The 16,224-nt window shown below is 45.2% G+C and overlaps 1 protein-coding gene across 1 annotated transcript in view; it reads right to left on the minus strand.

Moving 5' to 3' along the window:
* The window catches only part of PLXNC1 (plexin C1), a 98,902-nt gene that overhangs the window by 44,162 nt on the left and 38,516 nt on the right, over positions 1-16,224 (minus strand). Inside the window, exons 10-11 of the mRNA XM_030548544.1 lie at positions 6,704-6,843; positions 330-509 (exon numbers count right to left, since the gene is read on the minus strand). Of these exons, the coding sequence (XP_030404404.1) occupies positions 330-509; positions 6,704-6,843 (320 nt within the window). The remainder of the gene's footprint in view (positions 1-329; positions 510-6,703; positions 6,844-16,224) is intronic.

Here is a 16,224-nt window from a genome sequence, read left to right on the forward strand (position 1 = left end):
CTTATTAAGGAGCATTAAAAATAGTTTTGTACTTTTCCACAAATGTATTTTTTTTTTAAGTTACAGTGATCATCTTTGCACATGAAATATTGCTTCAGTTCAATTCACTGGGCTAAATTCTTCCCTGCCATACACTCAAATAGGTTATAGCGGTGATTAATTGGATTATTAGATCAGAACCTTATCTTGTGTAAATGAGTACAGCTTTACTGAAATCCAGTACAGGCATCCCAATTTATACCAGCCAGTTAAGTTTTCTAATATTAACATAATATGACTAAGCTTTATTAAATCTATAAAAAATAAAACATAAAACAAAAATGTATTACCTGGCCCAAGTGATGTTTGGCTCCATTTTAGTACATGATGGCTCAGAGACATAATATACTGTGATTGGTGGTGAACATTTACGCCCATTGGCCTTTATGCATACACTCTTGGCCTCTTTGCGTCTAGGTGGGAGAGAGAATCTCACGTGTGTGTCATTTAACACCTTGCTGACTTGTATGCTGGAGGAGAAAGAAAAACAGTGAAGATGTTTTTGCAGTATTTTAACTAGGTCAGAGACACTCAAGCTGTGACTTTAGAGCAGTGGTCTCCAAACTTTTCTGATCATGCTCCCCTATCAGTAAAAAATTTTGAGCACGCATCCTTGCTGCGCCACAGGCCTGGCTCTACCATTTTTGCCATTCCAAGCAGAAAAAAAAAGGGTGCTCAGACTCCTACCTAAACTGCCAAAGTGGCGCTCCTCCTACCATGCACCATAGAGCCCGAAGTGAAGATCCTGTAGAATCCCTGGGTCTGATCATGGAATGCAGTCCAAGTAGCACTAAACAAACTGACAGAAGCCCCAATCATCTCTGCATGTTACTGCAGGCAGGTCATAAACTGAAGAGACAGAGAGAGGAGAAAAGACTCCCAGAAAGAAGTTACTCACTTTGTGCAGTAACGATGGTTCTTTGAAATGTGAGTCCCTATGGGTGCTCCACTGTAGGTGTGTCTGAGTCCTTGTGCTGCTGGTTGGAGAACTTTTGTAGCTGTCTACCCTGCCCGCACATGTGCTGCTCCTCACCTGTCACGAGGCTAGCCAGTATGTGCGGGCGACCCTCCTCAGTTCCTTCTCTACCACAGAGTCAATGACAAAAACTCCAAAGTAGAGGGGAGGAAGGTGGGTCATGGAGCACCCAGAGGGACACACATCTCGAAGAACCATCACTACTGCACCAGGTGTGTAACCTCTTCCTCTTGTTCTTCAAGTACAGTCCCTATGGGTGCTCCACTGTAGATGACTCCTGAGCAGTGCCCACTATTGGAGGCAGGAACTTTTGGAGTCAAGTCTGATATGGATGATAGCACAGTAGCACCAAATTTGGCATCTGCAGCTGAATCCCTCAGTATGGCATAGTGTTCTGCAAAGTTATGTGCAGATGCCCAGGTTGCTGCTCTGCAGATTTCTGATATAGGGAAACTCTTGGAGAAGGCAACCAATGAGGAGATCGACCTTGCAGAATGTATGCATATTACAGGGTAAGGTGTTACAATGAGCAGTTGGTAACAGAGTATAATACAGCGTGAGACCCACTTGGAAAGTCTCTGAGCCGAAATCGCTGTACCTTTTGATCTATCTACAACGGAGAGGAAGAGTCTCGGAAATTTTCTGAAGGCTCTAGTCCTGTCCAAATAGAAGGCCAAAGCTCTTCTCACATCAAACATATGAAGAATGGCTTCCCTATTATACTGATGAGGTTTGGGATAAAAGGTTCGAAGCTGAATAAGCTGATTTACGTGGAATGCGGAAGTCACCTTGGGAGTGAACTCTGGATATGGTCTAAAGTGTGACCTTAGGGATGCGCCATTGGAGCTGCTATTTCCCCTATCCTTCTTGAAGAGGTGATGGCTATGAAGAACACTGTCTTCATGGAAAGGTGAGTTAATGAGCAAGTGGCCATAGGCTCAAATGGTGGTCTACCTAGTACTTTTAGCACTAAGTTGAGATCCCATTGAGGAATGGGAAGTGTAGGTTGTGAGAAGAAGTTCATTATGCCCTTAAGAAACTTCTTTGTAGTTGGATGGGAGAAGACTGAGTAATCTTCTACCTGTTGGTGGAAGGTTGCAACTGCTGCTAAATGGACCATTAGTGAACTAACGGAGAGTCACAATTTCTTGAAAGCCAACAGGTAGTCCAGGAATACCAGTAGGGTAGCTGTATAATGGATGACGCCTTTAGGTTGGTACCATATCTGGAATCTTTGCAAAAATGGAAAATAGGTAAGACGAGTAGTTCCTTTACTACTGTGTAACAGCACCTCCTGTACCTCTTCAAAGCAAGATGTCTCCATGTGCTGGCACCATGAAGGAGCCATGCTTTGAGCTGGAAAACCCACAGACTGGGAATGGAGAGTGCATCTCTCATTCTGCAACAGGAGATAAGGTGTGATTGGAAGAGTCATTGGTGGATATAATGCCAGCTGTGACAGGTAGCGGTACCATGTCTGTCTGGGCCATATAGGAGCCATGTGCGAGCAATCAAGATGATGTTTCCTTTTCCTCCAGGAGCTGTAGGCAATGTCTGGCTATAATTTGGGGGATGGATTGTACTGTCTCTATCAACGAGGAGAGACTATGGAATCTGTGATGTGAAAGGAGAGCCTTCACCTGAACAGAATCGAGGTTGGCTCCTATGAATTCTAGCCTCTGTACATGTGTTAAGGTCTATAGGCCCAGTGTGGTCTGGGTGATTCATTGGGCCTCTGTGAAGGACAGTGCCCTGAGAAAGCAGTCATCCAGGTAAGGATAAATCAGGATGCCCTGAGAGTGTCAGTGGGCCGCCACTACCAAAAGGACCTTGGAGAATACCCTAGGAGTTGATGAGACGCTAAACAGGAGTACTCTGTACTGGTAGTGGTCCTGGCCCAGCATGAATCTGAGGTAATGTCTGAGACTCAGTATGACAGAAATGTGGAGGTAGGCATCTTGAAAGTCAAGGGCTGAGAACCCATCTCCTTTATCTAATGCTGCAATAATCATTGATAGGATAACCATCTTGAATTTCTGCGCTTTGATGTATTTGTTGAGCGCTCTGAGGTTCAGTATGGGTCACCAACCTCTCTTTTTCTTTGGTATCAGGACGTAGCAAGAGTAGAAGCCTTTGCCTCTGAGATGTACGGGCACAGGTTCTATGGCTCCTATGCTGAGAGATGGTTTACCTTTAAATGTAGTAGACTCTCAAGAGAAGGGTCTCTGAAGAGGGACAGGGAAGGGTGTTTGGAAAGGGGGTAGAAGGAGAAATGAATGACATATCCATTCTGGACGATCTCCAGCACCCACTTGTCAGAGGTTATCTGTTCCCATGTGCTGTGGAATGAGGAGAGTTGATCTCGGAAGGGATGGGCGAGGTTTTCCAGTTTGAGATGGCGAGGAGAGTGTTCTATGGGCACCTCAACCAAACCGTTAAAATTGCCACTTCAAAGTGGAGGGCTGAGATAAAGTCAGCTGGGGTCCTGATTACTTTCACCTGTGGAACCTCAGCTTCTTCCTCTGTGGCTCATAAGATCTTTGTGATGGGTACTGAGATGCATATTGCGCTGATTGGGGCTTGAACGGTGGCATAGGACTGTACTTTCTTTTATAGATGGGAGTATAGATCTCAAGGGATTGAAGAGTTGTCTAAGAATCCTTCAGTGTGTGGGGAGACATGTTAGTCTTCTCTGGAAATAACTTTGTTTCCTCAAAAGGAAGATCCTCTACTGTGGTTTGGACTTCTCTAAGGAAGCTGGACAAATAAAGCCACAAAGTCCATCTCATTACAACAGTCGTGGAAATTGATCATGCTGCTATGTCAGCCACATCTAACATAGACTGGAGGGACATCTTAGCCACTCGGTGGTTTTGAATTGGTCCTTATGAGAGTCAGGGAGTGGGTCAATAAAGGAACAGAGTATTGTGTAGTTCTGATAGTCATATTATGCTAACAAGGCTTGGTAGTTTGCCACATGGTACTGAAGGGTGGCAGATGAGTACACTTGCCTGCCAAACAGATCTATACATTTCTGGTCCCATTCATAAGGAGTGAACTTAAACTAGTGCGATCAAACCTTAGCGTTAATGGCATCCACAATGATGGAATTGGGAGGCAAGTGGGGAAAAAAGAAATTCTGTGTCCTTTGCCAGCATGTAATACTTTTTATCCACCCTCTTGCCCATTGGCAGGACAGATGTTGGGGTCTGCCATATGACAGCCTCATTAATCGGGAGGGCCACTCTGGAGGAGGTGGAAGAATGTAAGATGTCCACCAGTTTGTGATGGGATTTTGTCACTTCTTCTTGTAATGATGTTTGTAGGGCTTCTGCCATCTTCTGTGACACGTCCTGGAATAACTTGAAATCATCCGTCATCAATGGTGGTGGGGGTGATGGGGTGAATTACCATCTCATCTGTGAGGACAATGAGAGATGGGCTTGGGAGTGACTTCTTCCATCTCTGCCTCAATTTTTTCCCCTTGTCCTGGGGATTCAGAAGCCCTTCAAGCCACAGCTGAAGAAGGGTGTCTCCTTGCTTATTGGTATGCCATGCTGGAGGCATGGAAGGTTTGCTGCCTCTGAGCCTGCCAAGAGTCCCAGTATGGCTATTATGGTGGGTAGGGGCCCGGCAGCTGGTAGCACGAATGGCCAAACCAGGGAGCCAGTGGATCAGGTGGGTGATACGCCTGAAGCCCATCGTGAAATGGCCTGGTATGGCAAGTGAGAAGAGCATGGGGAACCCATGTCTTCCTTCTCACTTTCCAACTCAAATGATAATGGTGGTGCATGGCAAGGAGACCTCAGTGAACCCGGGGCTCCAGTACTAAGCAAGTGTGAATCCAGTGTGTTGGACACCAAAAGATCCATCACACACCAGAAATCAGGCAGTGCCGATGGTGTCAGTACTGGCAGTGATTGTCAGTGCCGAGCAGCTTGTAGTCGGGGATATGGACCTGGTCACAATGTCCGTCGGTGCCACGTGCACTGGAGTCAGTACTGGTGCAGATGTCCGTACTGACGGAGACTTCTCGGGGGTGGATCTTCTGTGTCTTTCACATTTCTGCAGTACCAGTTCTTCTCTGCCCATGCCCATTGGGTCCTTGGGCAGTCCAACTTGTTCTGTTGGCTTGGTACCATATGTTCCCTAGGTACCAGTTTTCGCCAGCTTCTGTGCCATCGGTACTGATTATATTGATGGAGCCAGGGATTGTTTTTGGCTCGGTGGGCTCGCTACGGGGACTCACAAATCTCTTAGTGGTCCTGTGAGTGGCTAATCTCTCTGGGTTCACTTCCCTATGACATAGAAAGTTGCTCTGAGCATTCCCACTGGGATTCTGGGGGTTGAAGGGCTGACTCCATGAGCAGGAGTTTAAGCCTTAACTCATTCTTTCCTGGACCTGGGCTTCAGTTGTTGGGGCACAAGTTACTCTTTTGTGGAATGTGCTTTTCCCCCAGGCAATGTCCGACAGTTACTGGGGTAGATTCCTTGCAACGGAGGCACTAAACAAATTTGGTAGGAGGCAAACTCATTCTTCTTCATTTTTCTTTCTTCTTATAAATTTTTTTTAGGCAAGGCCAAATAAAATGCAAACAAGGAAACAAAGAAAAAAGACTTCAAGGTAAGCTACAATTAGCACATTTAAAGGGAGTTATTAATCCATGGAAGGGCTGCTTTAGCTATGTCTCTAGCCAAGGGTGATTGAGAAGGAACTGAGGAAGGTCACCCGTGCATGCTGGCTAGCCTCATGGCAGGCAAGGAGCAACACATGCGCAGGCAGGAAGGACTGCTACCAAAGTTCTCTGATCAGCAGCGCAGGGACAGAGACACACCTACAGTGAAGCACCCATAGAGATACTACTTGAAGAAGAAGGGGTAGGAGGAGAAGGCAGATAGTCAGCTGAATGAAGTATCTGTGTGCCACAAACATTGCAATGTGGCTATTTGATGAAGTTGTGTAAAGCAATGTCAGGTTTCACTTGCACAATTAGCGTGCATCTCTCTGTGCCTCTGAAGTGACTCTTCAAGATTGAGTATCATTAATCGAGGGTAATCTAGTCTATTTCACTAAGGGTTACACAGTGCAATTGTTATTCACATTGGTGAACAGGCACTTACACAAACAGTCCCACTGAGCACTGCACAGTCTATGCACTCAGTTGTCACAGAAGTCTCCAGTACAGACAGAGTTCTGAAGCATGGTTGGGATTTGTTGGGGTGGGTCAAAACATGGCTGAGGATTCCTATGCCCCAACTATTTTCTGCCTGCTGCAAAGCCCAGAGGGGCAATGGCACCTGAGTGTGAGATAGGGGAGCCTTCAGAACATCCCTTACTAGTACCAAGGGCTGAACCAGGGTCACTCTGGCAGCCCCAGGATTCAAAATCAGATGTGCCTCTCCCACCTACCCACATCATCCCTGAGCTGTGCACTAATGCAGGGCTATATTTCCTCCATTGTTTTCAGTGAGAGTTGAGAGCCAGAGCACCTTACCGGATGTGTTCAGCACCTGGCTAATTAAGGGGTCATTAATGTAAATAAGGGCCACATTTTGCCCTTGACTGTAAGTCAATGAGAACTGCATACTTGTCTGTGTATCTAAAGGCAAAATTTAGCTCTGGGGTATGTGTGTAATTTTCACTGTACTAAAAATACAAACACAAATATATGTATTATTTGGACTTACTTGTCTTGTTTGCAGCTACTGGTTCCAGTCAACACCACTGTAATGTTTGATGCTTCTGTAAAGTTTGCTCCTTTGATTATCACGTCTCTTTTACCTAACACTGATATCCATAAAGGTTCTATGGAAATATTGCAGATAGGCTATTGGAAACAAAACAAAACCTGGTTAAAAAAAAACAAGCTATTGAAAAAAATGAACATTGAGCTTATGCATTTAAAATATTTTTAAATGAATCAGAATTCATCTTTCCTGTTAATTGTAACATATTTGAATCCGATCCTGAGAGGTGCTGAAACCACAACTCTTTTTCAAGTCTTCTAATTTTAGCAGTGTTAATGTTTGCATTTCTACTGAAATAAAACTACCAACAAGAAGTGCAATCTAACATATTGATAGATATGTATCACAGAAATCAACTTTAAAATGCAGCTTTATATGTTACTGTTCCACAGTTCAGAAAAAGCACAACCTGAAACAATACCTATGATCACTATAACTGAAAGAGTTCAGAGAAACAAATTGTAACTCTAGCCAATGTCTTGAAAACGGTATGGCTGGCTAGAATTCTAGAATGAAAAGACAAGAAACAGGATAAAGCTGGCTTACTGGACACTTTTTAAAGACTTACACAGGTTTTTGAATACTATACAGCCACATTTCAAGGGAAAGTAATTTACATGTTCATCTTCCTGTGTATAAAAATGACACTATGTGTGGTGATGTCCCAATAGTTAGCCAGTAATGTTTTAAAGAAACATGGCCAATTTTAATAGTCACATTTCTTTCTGGACTTCTTATTTTTACTTACGATTGTTAAAAAAATAACATTTTATTTCAGTTTGTTATTTGGTGCATTTGACACCAGAGTGCATGTAGTTGGTTTAGCTCTTTCCACTGTATTACAATCAGTTTCCTCTCTGCGCATTATTCACCCAACAAGGGTGAGAAAAAAATATCTAAAAATATAGGAAGGTCTGACTCTAAAACCACAGATTAGTTGGGGCCCTCAAGGGTTAATGATTTTTAACTATTTTTTAAAAGCTAGTTCCATTACAAGTTAAAAATGACCCTTTAGGATTTCGAGTTTTGTGATTATCCAAATTTTTAATGAGTTTGTTTGTGGGCAGACCCATTAACACACTCCTTTGCCCGGTTTAGAGCTTGGTTCAGCATGGCTGCTGAAATATCGAAAGCTTCTCCCATATGTTCTCCAGCTCATTTTATGCATGTATGTCAAGAAAACATTGCTAATTTATTCTGTGAGAGCACACTGTGTTCATCATGATTTGCTGCTTCTCCTCTCTACTCTCAGAGCAGTGTCATTCACACCAGTGTTTCCTCTAATTTTTGATATCCATGTGCAGAATGAATTTTGTTATGTGCACCAAAACGAAGGTGATGAATTTTGTAATGTGCACCCCTTCATATTGGTGCACATAACACAATTCATGTGGTGGGGGTGGGTCCGAGGGATTTGAAGCGTGGAAGGGGGCTCAGGGCTGGGGCAGAGGGTTGGGATGGGGGGCAGGGGTGAGGGCTCTGGCTGGGGGTGAAGGCTGGGGGTGGGGCCGGGGATGAGGGGTTTGGGGTACAGGAGGGAGCTCAGGGCTGGGGCAGAGGGTTGGGGTTTGGGGGACGAGAGGGCCCTGGTTGGGGATGCAAGCTCTGAGGTGGGGCTAGGGATGGGGGTTCAGGATGCAGGAGTGGGCTCAGGGCTGGGACAGAGGGTTGAGTGCAGGGGGTGAGGGCTCCGGATAGGGGTGAAGGCTCTGGGGTGGGGCTGGAGATGAAGGGTTTGGGAGGGAGATCAGTGCTGGGGCAGAGGGCTGGGGTTCAGGCTCTGGCATAGGGCCAGGGATGAGGGGTTTGGGGTGCAGGCTGCCCAGGGGCTGCAGTGGGGAGAGAGGACTCCCCCCAGCCCTCTATCCCCACTGCAGCTCAGGGCCGGGGGACAGATGCCTCTCCCTGGCTTTGGCAGTTCCAGCGGGGCTGGAATGGGGCGAGGGAGGGGCTCCTCTCCCCAGGCCATGGCAAGTCCAGGGCAGGTCAATGCTGGGGCTGGCACGGAGGGGTGCATCTCTCCATTGCGGCAGCTCCTCACTTGGGCTGGCGGGGAGGGGCGCCTCTCCCTGCCACAGCCCTGAGGCCCCGCGCAGGGCTTAACAGCGGCCGCGCAGCTTAAAGGGAACGTAGATTCACACCTCTAATGTTAAAAGAATTCAAGGTTGCTTAAGCCCCAAATTTGAACTACTTATGCTCTCTCTATATGATCTTATGGTTACAAAGCTAGCTGCTCCTCTGTCCTCTCTGTGCGTGAACCCCTCAGGTCTCAGGATTCTCTCATAGACTGAGTCCTGGGCTACAGTACTCTATGGATGCATCATGCTTACCCAGCAGGTCTGACTGGGTTCTGCACCTGTGATTCTTTCCTTCGGGAGCCGTGACAAATGGATTATGGTAAGGGCCCTACCAAATTCACAGCCATGAAAAACACATCATGGACCATGAAATCTGGTCTTTTGTGTGCTTTTACCCCATACTATATAGATTTCATGGGGGAGACCAGCGTTTCTCAAATTGGGGGTCCTGACCCAAAAGGGAGTTGCAGGGGAGAGAGGGGTCGCAAGTTATTTTAGTGGGGTTGCAGTATTGCTACCCTTACTTCTGTGCTGCCTTCAGAGCTGGGCAGCTGGAGAGTTGCAGCTGTTGGCCAAGTGCCCAGTTCTGAAGGCAGCAGCCTGCCAGGAGCAGCACAGAAGCAAAGGTGGCAATACCATATCATGCCACCCTTACTTCTGCACTGCTGCTGGTGGTGGCTCTGCCTTTACAGTTGGGCTCCCAGCCAGCAGCCACTGCTCTCCAGCTGCCCAGCCCTGAAGGCAGCACCACTGCCAGCAGCAGAGCAGAAGTAACGGGAGCAGTACTGCAACCCCCCCACCACAATAACCTTACAACCACCCACAACTCCTTTTTGGGTCAGGATCCCTACAATTACAACACTGTGAAATTTCAGATTTAAATAGCTGAGATCCTGAAATTTACCATTTTTTTTAACCCTATGACCGTAAAATTGACCAAAATGGACTGTGAATTTGGTAGGGCCCTAATTAGGGTGACCCAAAACAGCCTTCTTAAAACAACAGTATTGTTTATTTAACCATAGGCATAAGGCATAACATAAGAGAAAACCAATTTAAAAACAACAAAAGGTCTACATGTGCTACTTTGCCCAGAGTCTATCCATCCTTCTGATGAGGACCCCAACAGATCTAACTTCTCCCAGAATCACACTTGACAGGCTCTGCATTCTCAGTCTTAAAAACCTGACTCCTGAGGGAGCATGTGGCTTTTTAAACCCTCTTGGATCCTGTGATCCCCTCTCCCCACAGGAACCAACTCCCTCCTGGGGACACCTGTTTGGCAGGCCAAATGGGATTTAGTTGGGAATTGGTCCTGCTTTGAGCAGGGGATTGGACTAGATGACCTCCTGAGGTCCCTTCCAACCCTAATATTCTATGATACTATGATTCTAAGTCAGGGTATCTAAATGAACAGCTCTTGCACTGTCTCTCAAGACTTTGCTGGATCCACCTCCTGCTTCCTGGGTGCATTTCCTGACAATACTGCTTTTGAATTAACTCGGTATATGCATACAGTAAACATGCCAATAACACAGACAACACACAATGTTCAAAAATTCGACAACTCCAAATGCATCATAGATGTTTATAAAAAGTAACTGCCCAAACCCTCTGTTAGGGCAGAGTTAAGGTTACCCATTGGTGCCTCATGCCCATCCAGAATATCAAGTTCAGCACACTAAGATCTCTGATGATCAGGAAACGAAGAGTTAAGATAAATGCCACCCCTCCCCCACTGCAATGCAACCTTAACTGTGCCCCCATGTAGCTGGCAATTGTTTAGTAGGAGTGATGCCATAATAAGTAGACGCAAAGAGTAGCTAAGAGAATGAGCCACCGTTTTTGTGCTGTGGTTAGTTCCAGATCTGAATTGCAGCATTTACTGCATGCATTCCAGCTATGTTCACTGTGTCATGTCTAGTTATGCTGAAAGGCTGTGGGATTAGTTGGGGCAGTCTGGCATAGCCATTACTGTGTAGGAGGAGAGGTGTACATGAGGTGTCAGGTATGCCTCATTTCAGCATTGAGTTTCATAGGTTGTGTCAGGAGCAGTGAACAGGGGTCTTCTTGTCACAGGGATTGTTAGAAGTCCAGAGGCATACATGACTGTGATCCCCAGGGCTAAGTGAAGGCAATGTCTCAGAGGGAATCCTGAAGGCCAGGGAGAAGGAGTGGGAACATTTAGAAAGTGTGGGCTGGTTTGTGCGGAACAGGCTCAATGTTTGGGCATAGGTAGCTCTTGTCTGTAACACCTGACATAAACCCAAGTTTTGACTTAGCAAGGAGAAGGTATTAGACTTTGCCCGACAGTGCCCATATGCTCTGTTTCCAGAGAGTTCTGCAGTGTCAGTAGGGATAGAGTGCTACTATGCATGTTATTGGTGTGTTGAAAGGTCACTCTAAAAGAGCAGGTAAGGTTGTGTTGAGGGGTGGTATAAACCTTAATTCTGCATTTCCCGGTTTTCTGAAATTTAAGTTTGCATTACATTAATTCTTCATTTCATGGGGTTCCAGAGATTTTAACGTAGCTGAACTCGATGTTCTGGAAGAAATGCAACTTTTTTTTTGGGTGGGATGGGAGTGGGAGAGGTGTGTGTGTTCATTCTGTTTTAATAACAATTTATCAGCTTCTCCATTTACCACAGCCCAGCTCTTCCTCTCCACTGCCTCTGACTCCTTGGCCACAGAATGCACTGGCTGTATACTACCGCCTTCACTGCCTCTACAAAGTCTCCTTGTCTCCTTTATCTCTGCCAGTCCAGCACAGCCAGGTCCTCCCTATGGAGGGCTTAGCATCAGTAAGTGTGTGTGGTGGGGGGGTGAGGGCAGCACGAGTTGAAGAGCGGGGCAGAGGATGCAAGTACTAACACTGAGTCACCAGGGACATGTTTTGAAGGGGGGACAGGAATTGCGGGTATAGATGTGAGGAGGTTTGGGGGACAGGGCTGAATACTACCCTAAATCCCCCAAGACATAGCTCTGACCCCCTCCACTTCTCTCCTACACTGCTCTGACCTCCCCTAGTGAGGAAGGGTGAGCCTGGAGCCCCTTCCCCACTGCTGGAGGCATCATGGAGGGTGGGAGTCCCTTGATCAAGGAGCATTGAAGGGAAGAGAAGCCTCTAAGCTCCTCCCTTGGCCTCATAGACCAGCCATGGGAGGAATTTTTGAGGGATGGGGATTGTTGAAGGGCAGGGGGTGGGAGTGGGGGAGGTCACCGATGGCTCCACTTCCCTTCCCCTCCAAGTATGTCACTGGAGTGGAAGGTACCCAACTTCCCTCCATTATGACTCTGCTCTGTCAGTGCTTCTGAGCTCCCAGAAGGCAATGGCCCTTTTGAAGATGACCTCTTATTCATCAAGTATATGTAGAAAAATGATATTTCTAGAAACCCAGTTTTTCATCAAAGCTCTGGTCATTGGACTGGCTCTTTAACCACAGTATCTGGATAACTCCTTATATTAATATAGGTTGTCATCTATGGGTGGCATGGCCACTGAGTAGCTGAGCCAGAGCACAGCCCTAAGGGAAAAAGGTTAGCAAATATATAGAACCCTCCTCCTGCATGGCTCTAATCCCCTGTATTCCCTAGTCTGCATAAAAATATTATATATATATAGGTCAAGGGGGTTCTGATACATAGTTCCCTAACATGAGCTGCTCATAATATTTTCATATATAAATCTGAAAATGTTATGAGCAGCTCATGTTAGGGAACTATGTATCAGAAACCCCTTGACCCAATGACCCAGCAACTTGCTTTCCTCTGATCACACTCAGTTCCATTATTCAGGAAACAGCTGAAGAGCATGATCACATTACCCCAACTGCTTACTACAGCCTTTCATCTTCTCTCTGTTCAACAAATGCTAATTTCCTTGACTATACTTCTAAAGTATAATCAGAGTCTGAATGGGGATTTCAGAGCACTTCAAAATATCAGCTCTTAAGCATAAACTTTGGTCTCAGGGCAAAAGGCTTGAGCTGTCCTGGAGTTCTAAACTTAACCCTCAACCGCTTTTGAAATACTGCTTCTCTGAAGGGACAGTGAGTACTGTGCCCTAGCAGAGATAAATCTTGAGTGGCTCAGATCAGTGTGCAAAGAATTAGAGTCACAGCTTGAGTGCCAGGAGTGTGCAATTAACATAAGAACCAGGTGATTTTGAAAACACATAATTTTTAGGAGTGCTGTAAATCAGGAACGCTTTGCTGAAATGCCCTCAAGTTTGAACTAGTAACTCCACCCACAGTTCCATGAAGCACAACAAATTTCAAGACAATCCAAGTCAGCATGTGGATTTTTAAAGCACTTAGAATAGTTATCTTTTAAACAGCGACTTTCAACTTAAAATATAATGCAGGGCCTGATTCTCCATTACTCTGTTCCTGCAATTTGTGCATGACCAGAGGATAGTGATGCTTTAAGCTGCGGCGCTTCCCATATTCAGGATCTTTGGCACAGGCCTATCTGACCTCTGAAGTAAGTTAGAGCAGCTTCAGGGATGCTTTAATTTACACCCTGAATACCTGGACCCCCTATGATCCCTGGGAAGCAGAGAATAATTACAGAGCAGTAGATGCTGGCTATACCCACATCATGCCATCAACCAATGCTCTACACCTGGAAGTAGGAGGAGAGCTAGTGTAAAATTCTTATGCCAGCTCTAAACTGTCTCAGGAGGTCCTCTTCAAGGGAACAGTCTCAGTAAGCCATTTCCACCCCACTGAGATCCCTTTACATTGCCAGAGCAGCATAAAAGGACATCCACAAAACTGAGTAACAAGCCCCATTAGAAAGTAGGATTGTTCTAAGTTTCATTTTACTGCTGACATATAAGAAAGGAGGGTGCAAGTTCAGCAGGGAAAAGGAGCTCATATTAAAGGCATGCAGGATACTTAAAATGTAATTGATTTCTTATTAAAAAGTAGAAATAATCAAACAGAAGGGTGCTTAAAGTTTCATTGCAAAATAATGCTTTTCCTGGGCTAAACGGAATTAACTTCCTCACTGAACACAGAATCAAATTAAAAGATTTAGTGCTGATATTCAGAGCTCTCAACAGTGCTGACCCAAGCTACTTGGGTGACTGCTTCTCTAAATGACCCCTGGCTGCCCACAACACCTTGAGTTTCTCTGGAATAATGAAACTATGATCTCGTGAATGTGGGAGACACAGATGAGTCAGCAACCAGCCCCATGTCTAGATCACTCACTTCTGCATCAGAACACCACAGCTAATTTCCTCACTTGCACAGGCAAAACTCATTTCTTCAACTCAGCTGAATGAGAGACTCCCAGCCCTGGTCTACACTAGGGGCAATTGACCTCAGATACACAATTTCAGCTACGAGAATAGCGTAGCTGAAGTCGAAGTATTTAGGTCAACTTACTGCAGCGTCTTCACAGTGCTGAGTCGACTGCTGCCGCTCCCTCATTGACTCCGCTTGTGCCTCTTCCAGCGGTGGAGTACCGGAGTCAACTGGAGAGCGCTCAGCGATCGATTTATCGTGTCTAGTCTAGACACGATAAATCAACCCCTGATGATTGGTGGGTATGATCGTTACCCACCAATCTCGCAGGTAGCGTAGACCTGCCCCCAGCAACAACAAGGAGGAAAACAGGAAAGAAACAGAGTGATATTTTTAAACTCTTTGTAATCTGCTCAGCTACCACACTGATGAGTACAGTATAAATACTTAAGCAAGATTCACAAAGAGAGGGAGCTTGCTGTTATGCTTATACAAAGCACATGGGATCTTTTCAGGAGAAGGCAAATACATAGCATTTATTGAGAATACAACAGTTAGCATATGCTTTTCAGTCACACACACACAGAGTCCTGCCAGTTGATGTTTATAGTTACCAGTCTGTTGTAGCTCGAGTCTATCTAATGGCCAGTTAGATTGAGCATGAATGAGGAGCTGGGCTCTTGTCGGTCACGATCTGATGCTCCTAGGCTTTGCAGGACTGAACCTAGAGTTTTATGGCAAAACACTCCAGCTTTATAGTTGTAAATTCCCATTTGAGTCCATGCATTTTGCAATGTCATTCTGTAATCATTAGTCCTTAAGTGGTGTTATCATTTGATGGTTATTGTCAGGCTTCCCATGTTATTGCCTATTTGTTGTCTCGCCTTCAGGGAGAGAGGGGGGTGCCTGCCTCACCTCTGAGGTCGTCAATGCTGCTAACATGTTTAGCATTGAATACAATGGATGTTTTCTGATTGTCTCCTGGTCTTTTCCAAGTCTCTCACTTTTTCTTGACCATGTGGACATTCGTGATGGCTTTCACACCTTATCTTTTCCTGATGCATACATTACTCATTCACACAAACAATCTCTTACAGAAACCTTCAAAGGTATACAGACAGCGGTATTGTATATTCAGCAGAATACATTGTAAATCAAGCCTTGCTAAATCTTATAACTAAAACAATTTACATTGGGGCTTCAGGCCCTCAACATTCCTCTAATCTCCTTAATATAGATACAACATCCTGTCTCTTACTTACTAAAACCTTAAAACAAAGAAATGTATATTTAACTAGAGTGCCTAATTTGTAATACATATAGGAAACCATAGTAGACATTATAACTTATCCTAAAACAAAAGGGTGACCATAATCAGTCATAAGGATTGTTCTGGTCTGTCATTCCTTTCTGCTATTCAAAAAGAGTGGCTGACAGGATGAAATCAAATCATACATTAATTCTCATGGGACATTATATAATCCTGCTCCTACATTGCCGTCTGAGCCGCAGGACTTGGAGGTATTTGGTCACATCTTTAGCTGGTGTACGTCAGCACATGGTCACTGACTTCGATGGAGCTACACCAATTTACACCAGTTGGTGATCTTGCCCATTCTGATTTGAATGCCTCAGCTGGTGCTGAGGGAAATGTACTGGATAAAAGGCTTTTGCTGCATCTTGGAAGGTGTAGATAGCATTGCCCCATTACAGATCAGCTCGTTCATGGGCTGTAAGGAAGCACAGTTCCCTACCTAACCCCACTAGAGACAGACCTCTCAGAGCAGTACTAGCCATCCTGCGCCCTGCAGCCAAATTATGGCTGTGCCCTGTGTGGATCAGCAATGGGCAGAGGGTTTTCTGTGGCCTTTCCCCCTTTCTAATGCTCCTGTGCAGGTCCAACCACTGTTTGACCCTAAAGTTCTAAAGCCAAAATAAAAATGCCAAACTTCAGAATAAAAGAAAAGGCAGGATTTCAGCTGCAGTTTTAAAGCCTTTTGAATGTTTCAATTGAGTCTAAACAGTATCTGCCTTTCCATTGCTTTTAATGCTTCAACAGCTTTGTCCATCACTGTGTCTCCAAGATAAGGCATGTAGGAGAAAACATCTTTCAACAATTCCAACCGTTTAC

This window comes from Gopherus evgoodei, chromosome 1 (assembly GCF_007399415.2).
Source record: "Gopherus evgoodei ecotype Sinaloan lineage chromosome 1, rGopEvg1_v1.p, whole genome shotgun sequence".
Taxonomy (NCBI): domain Eukaryota; kingdom Metazoa; phylum Chordata; order Testudines; family Testudinidae; genus Gopherus; species Gopherus evgoodei.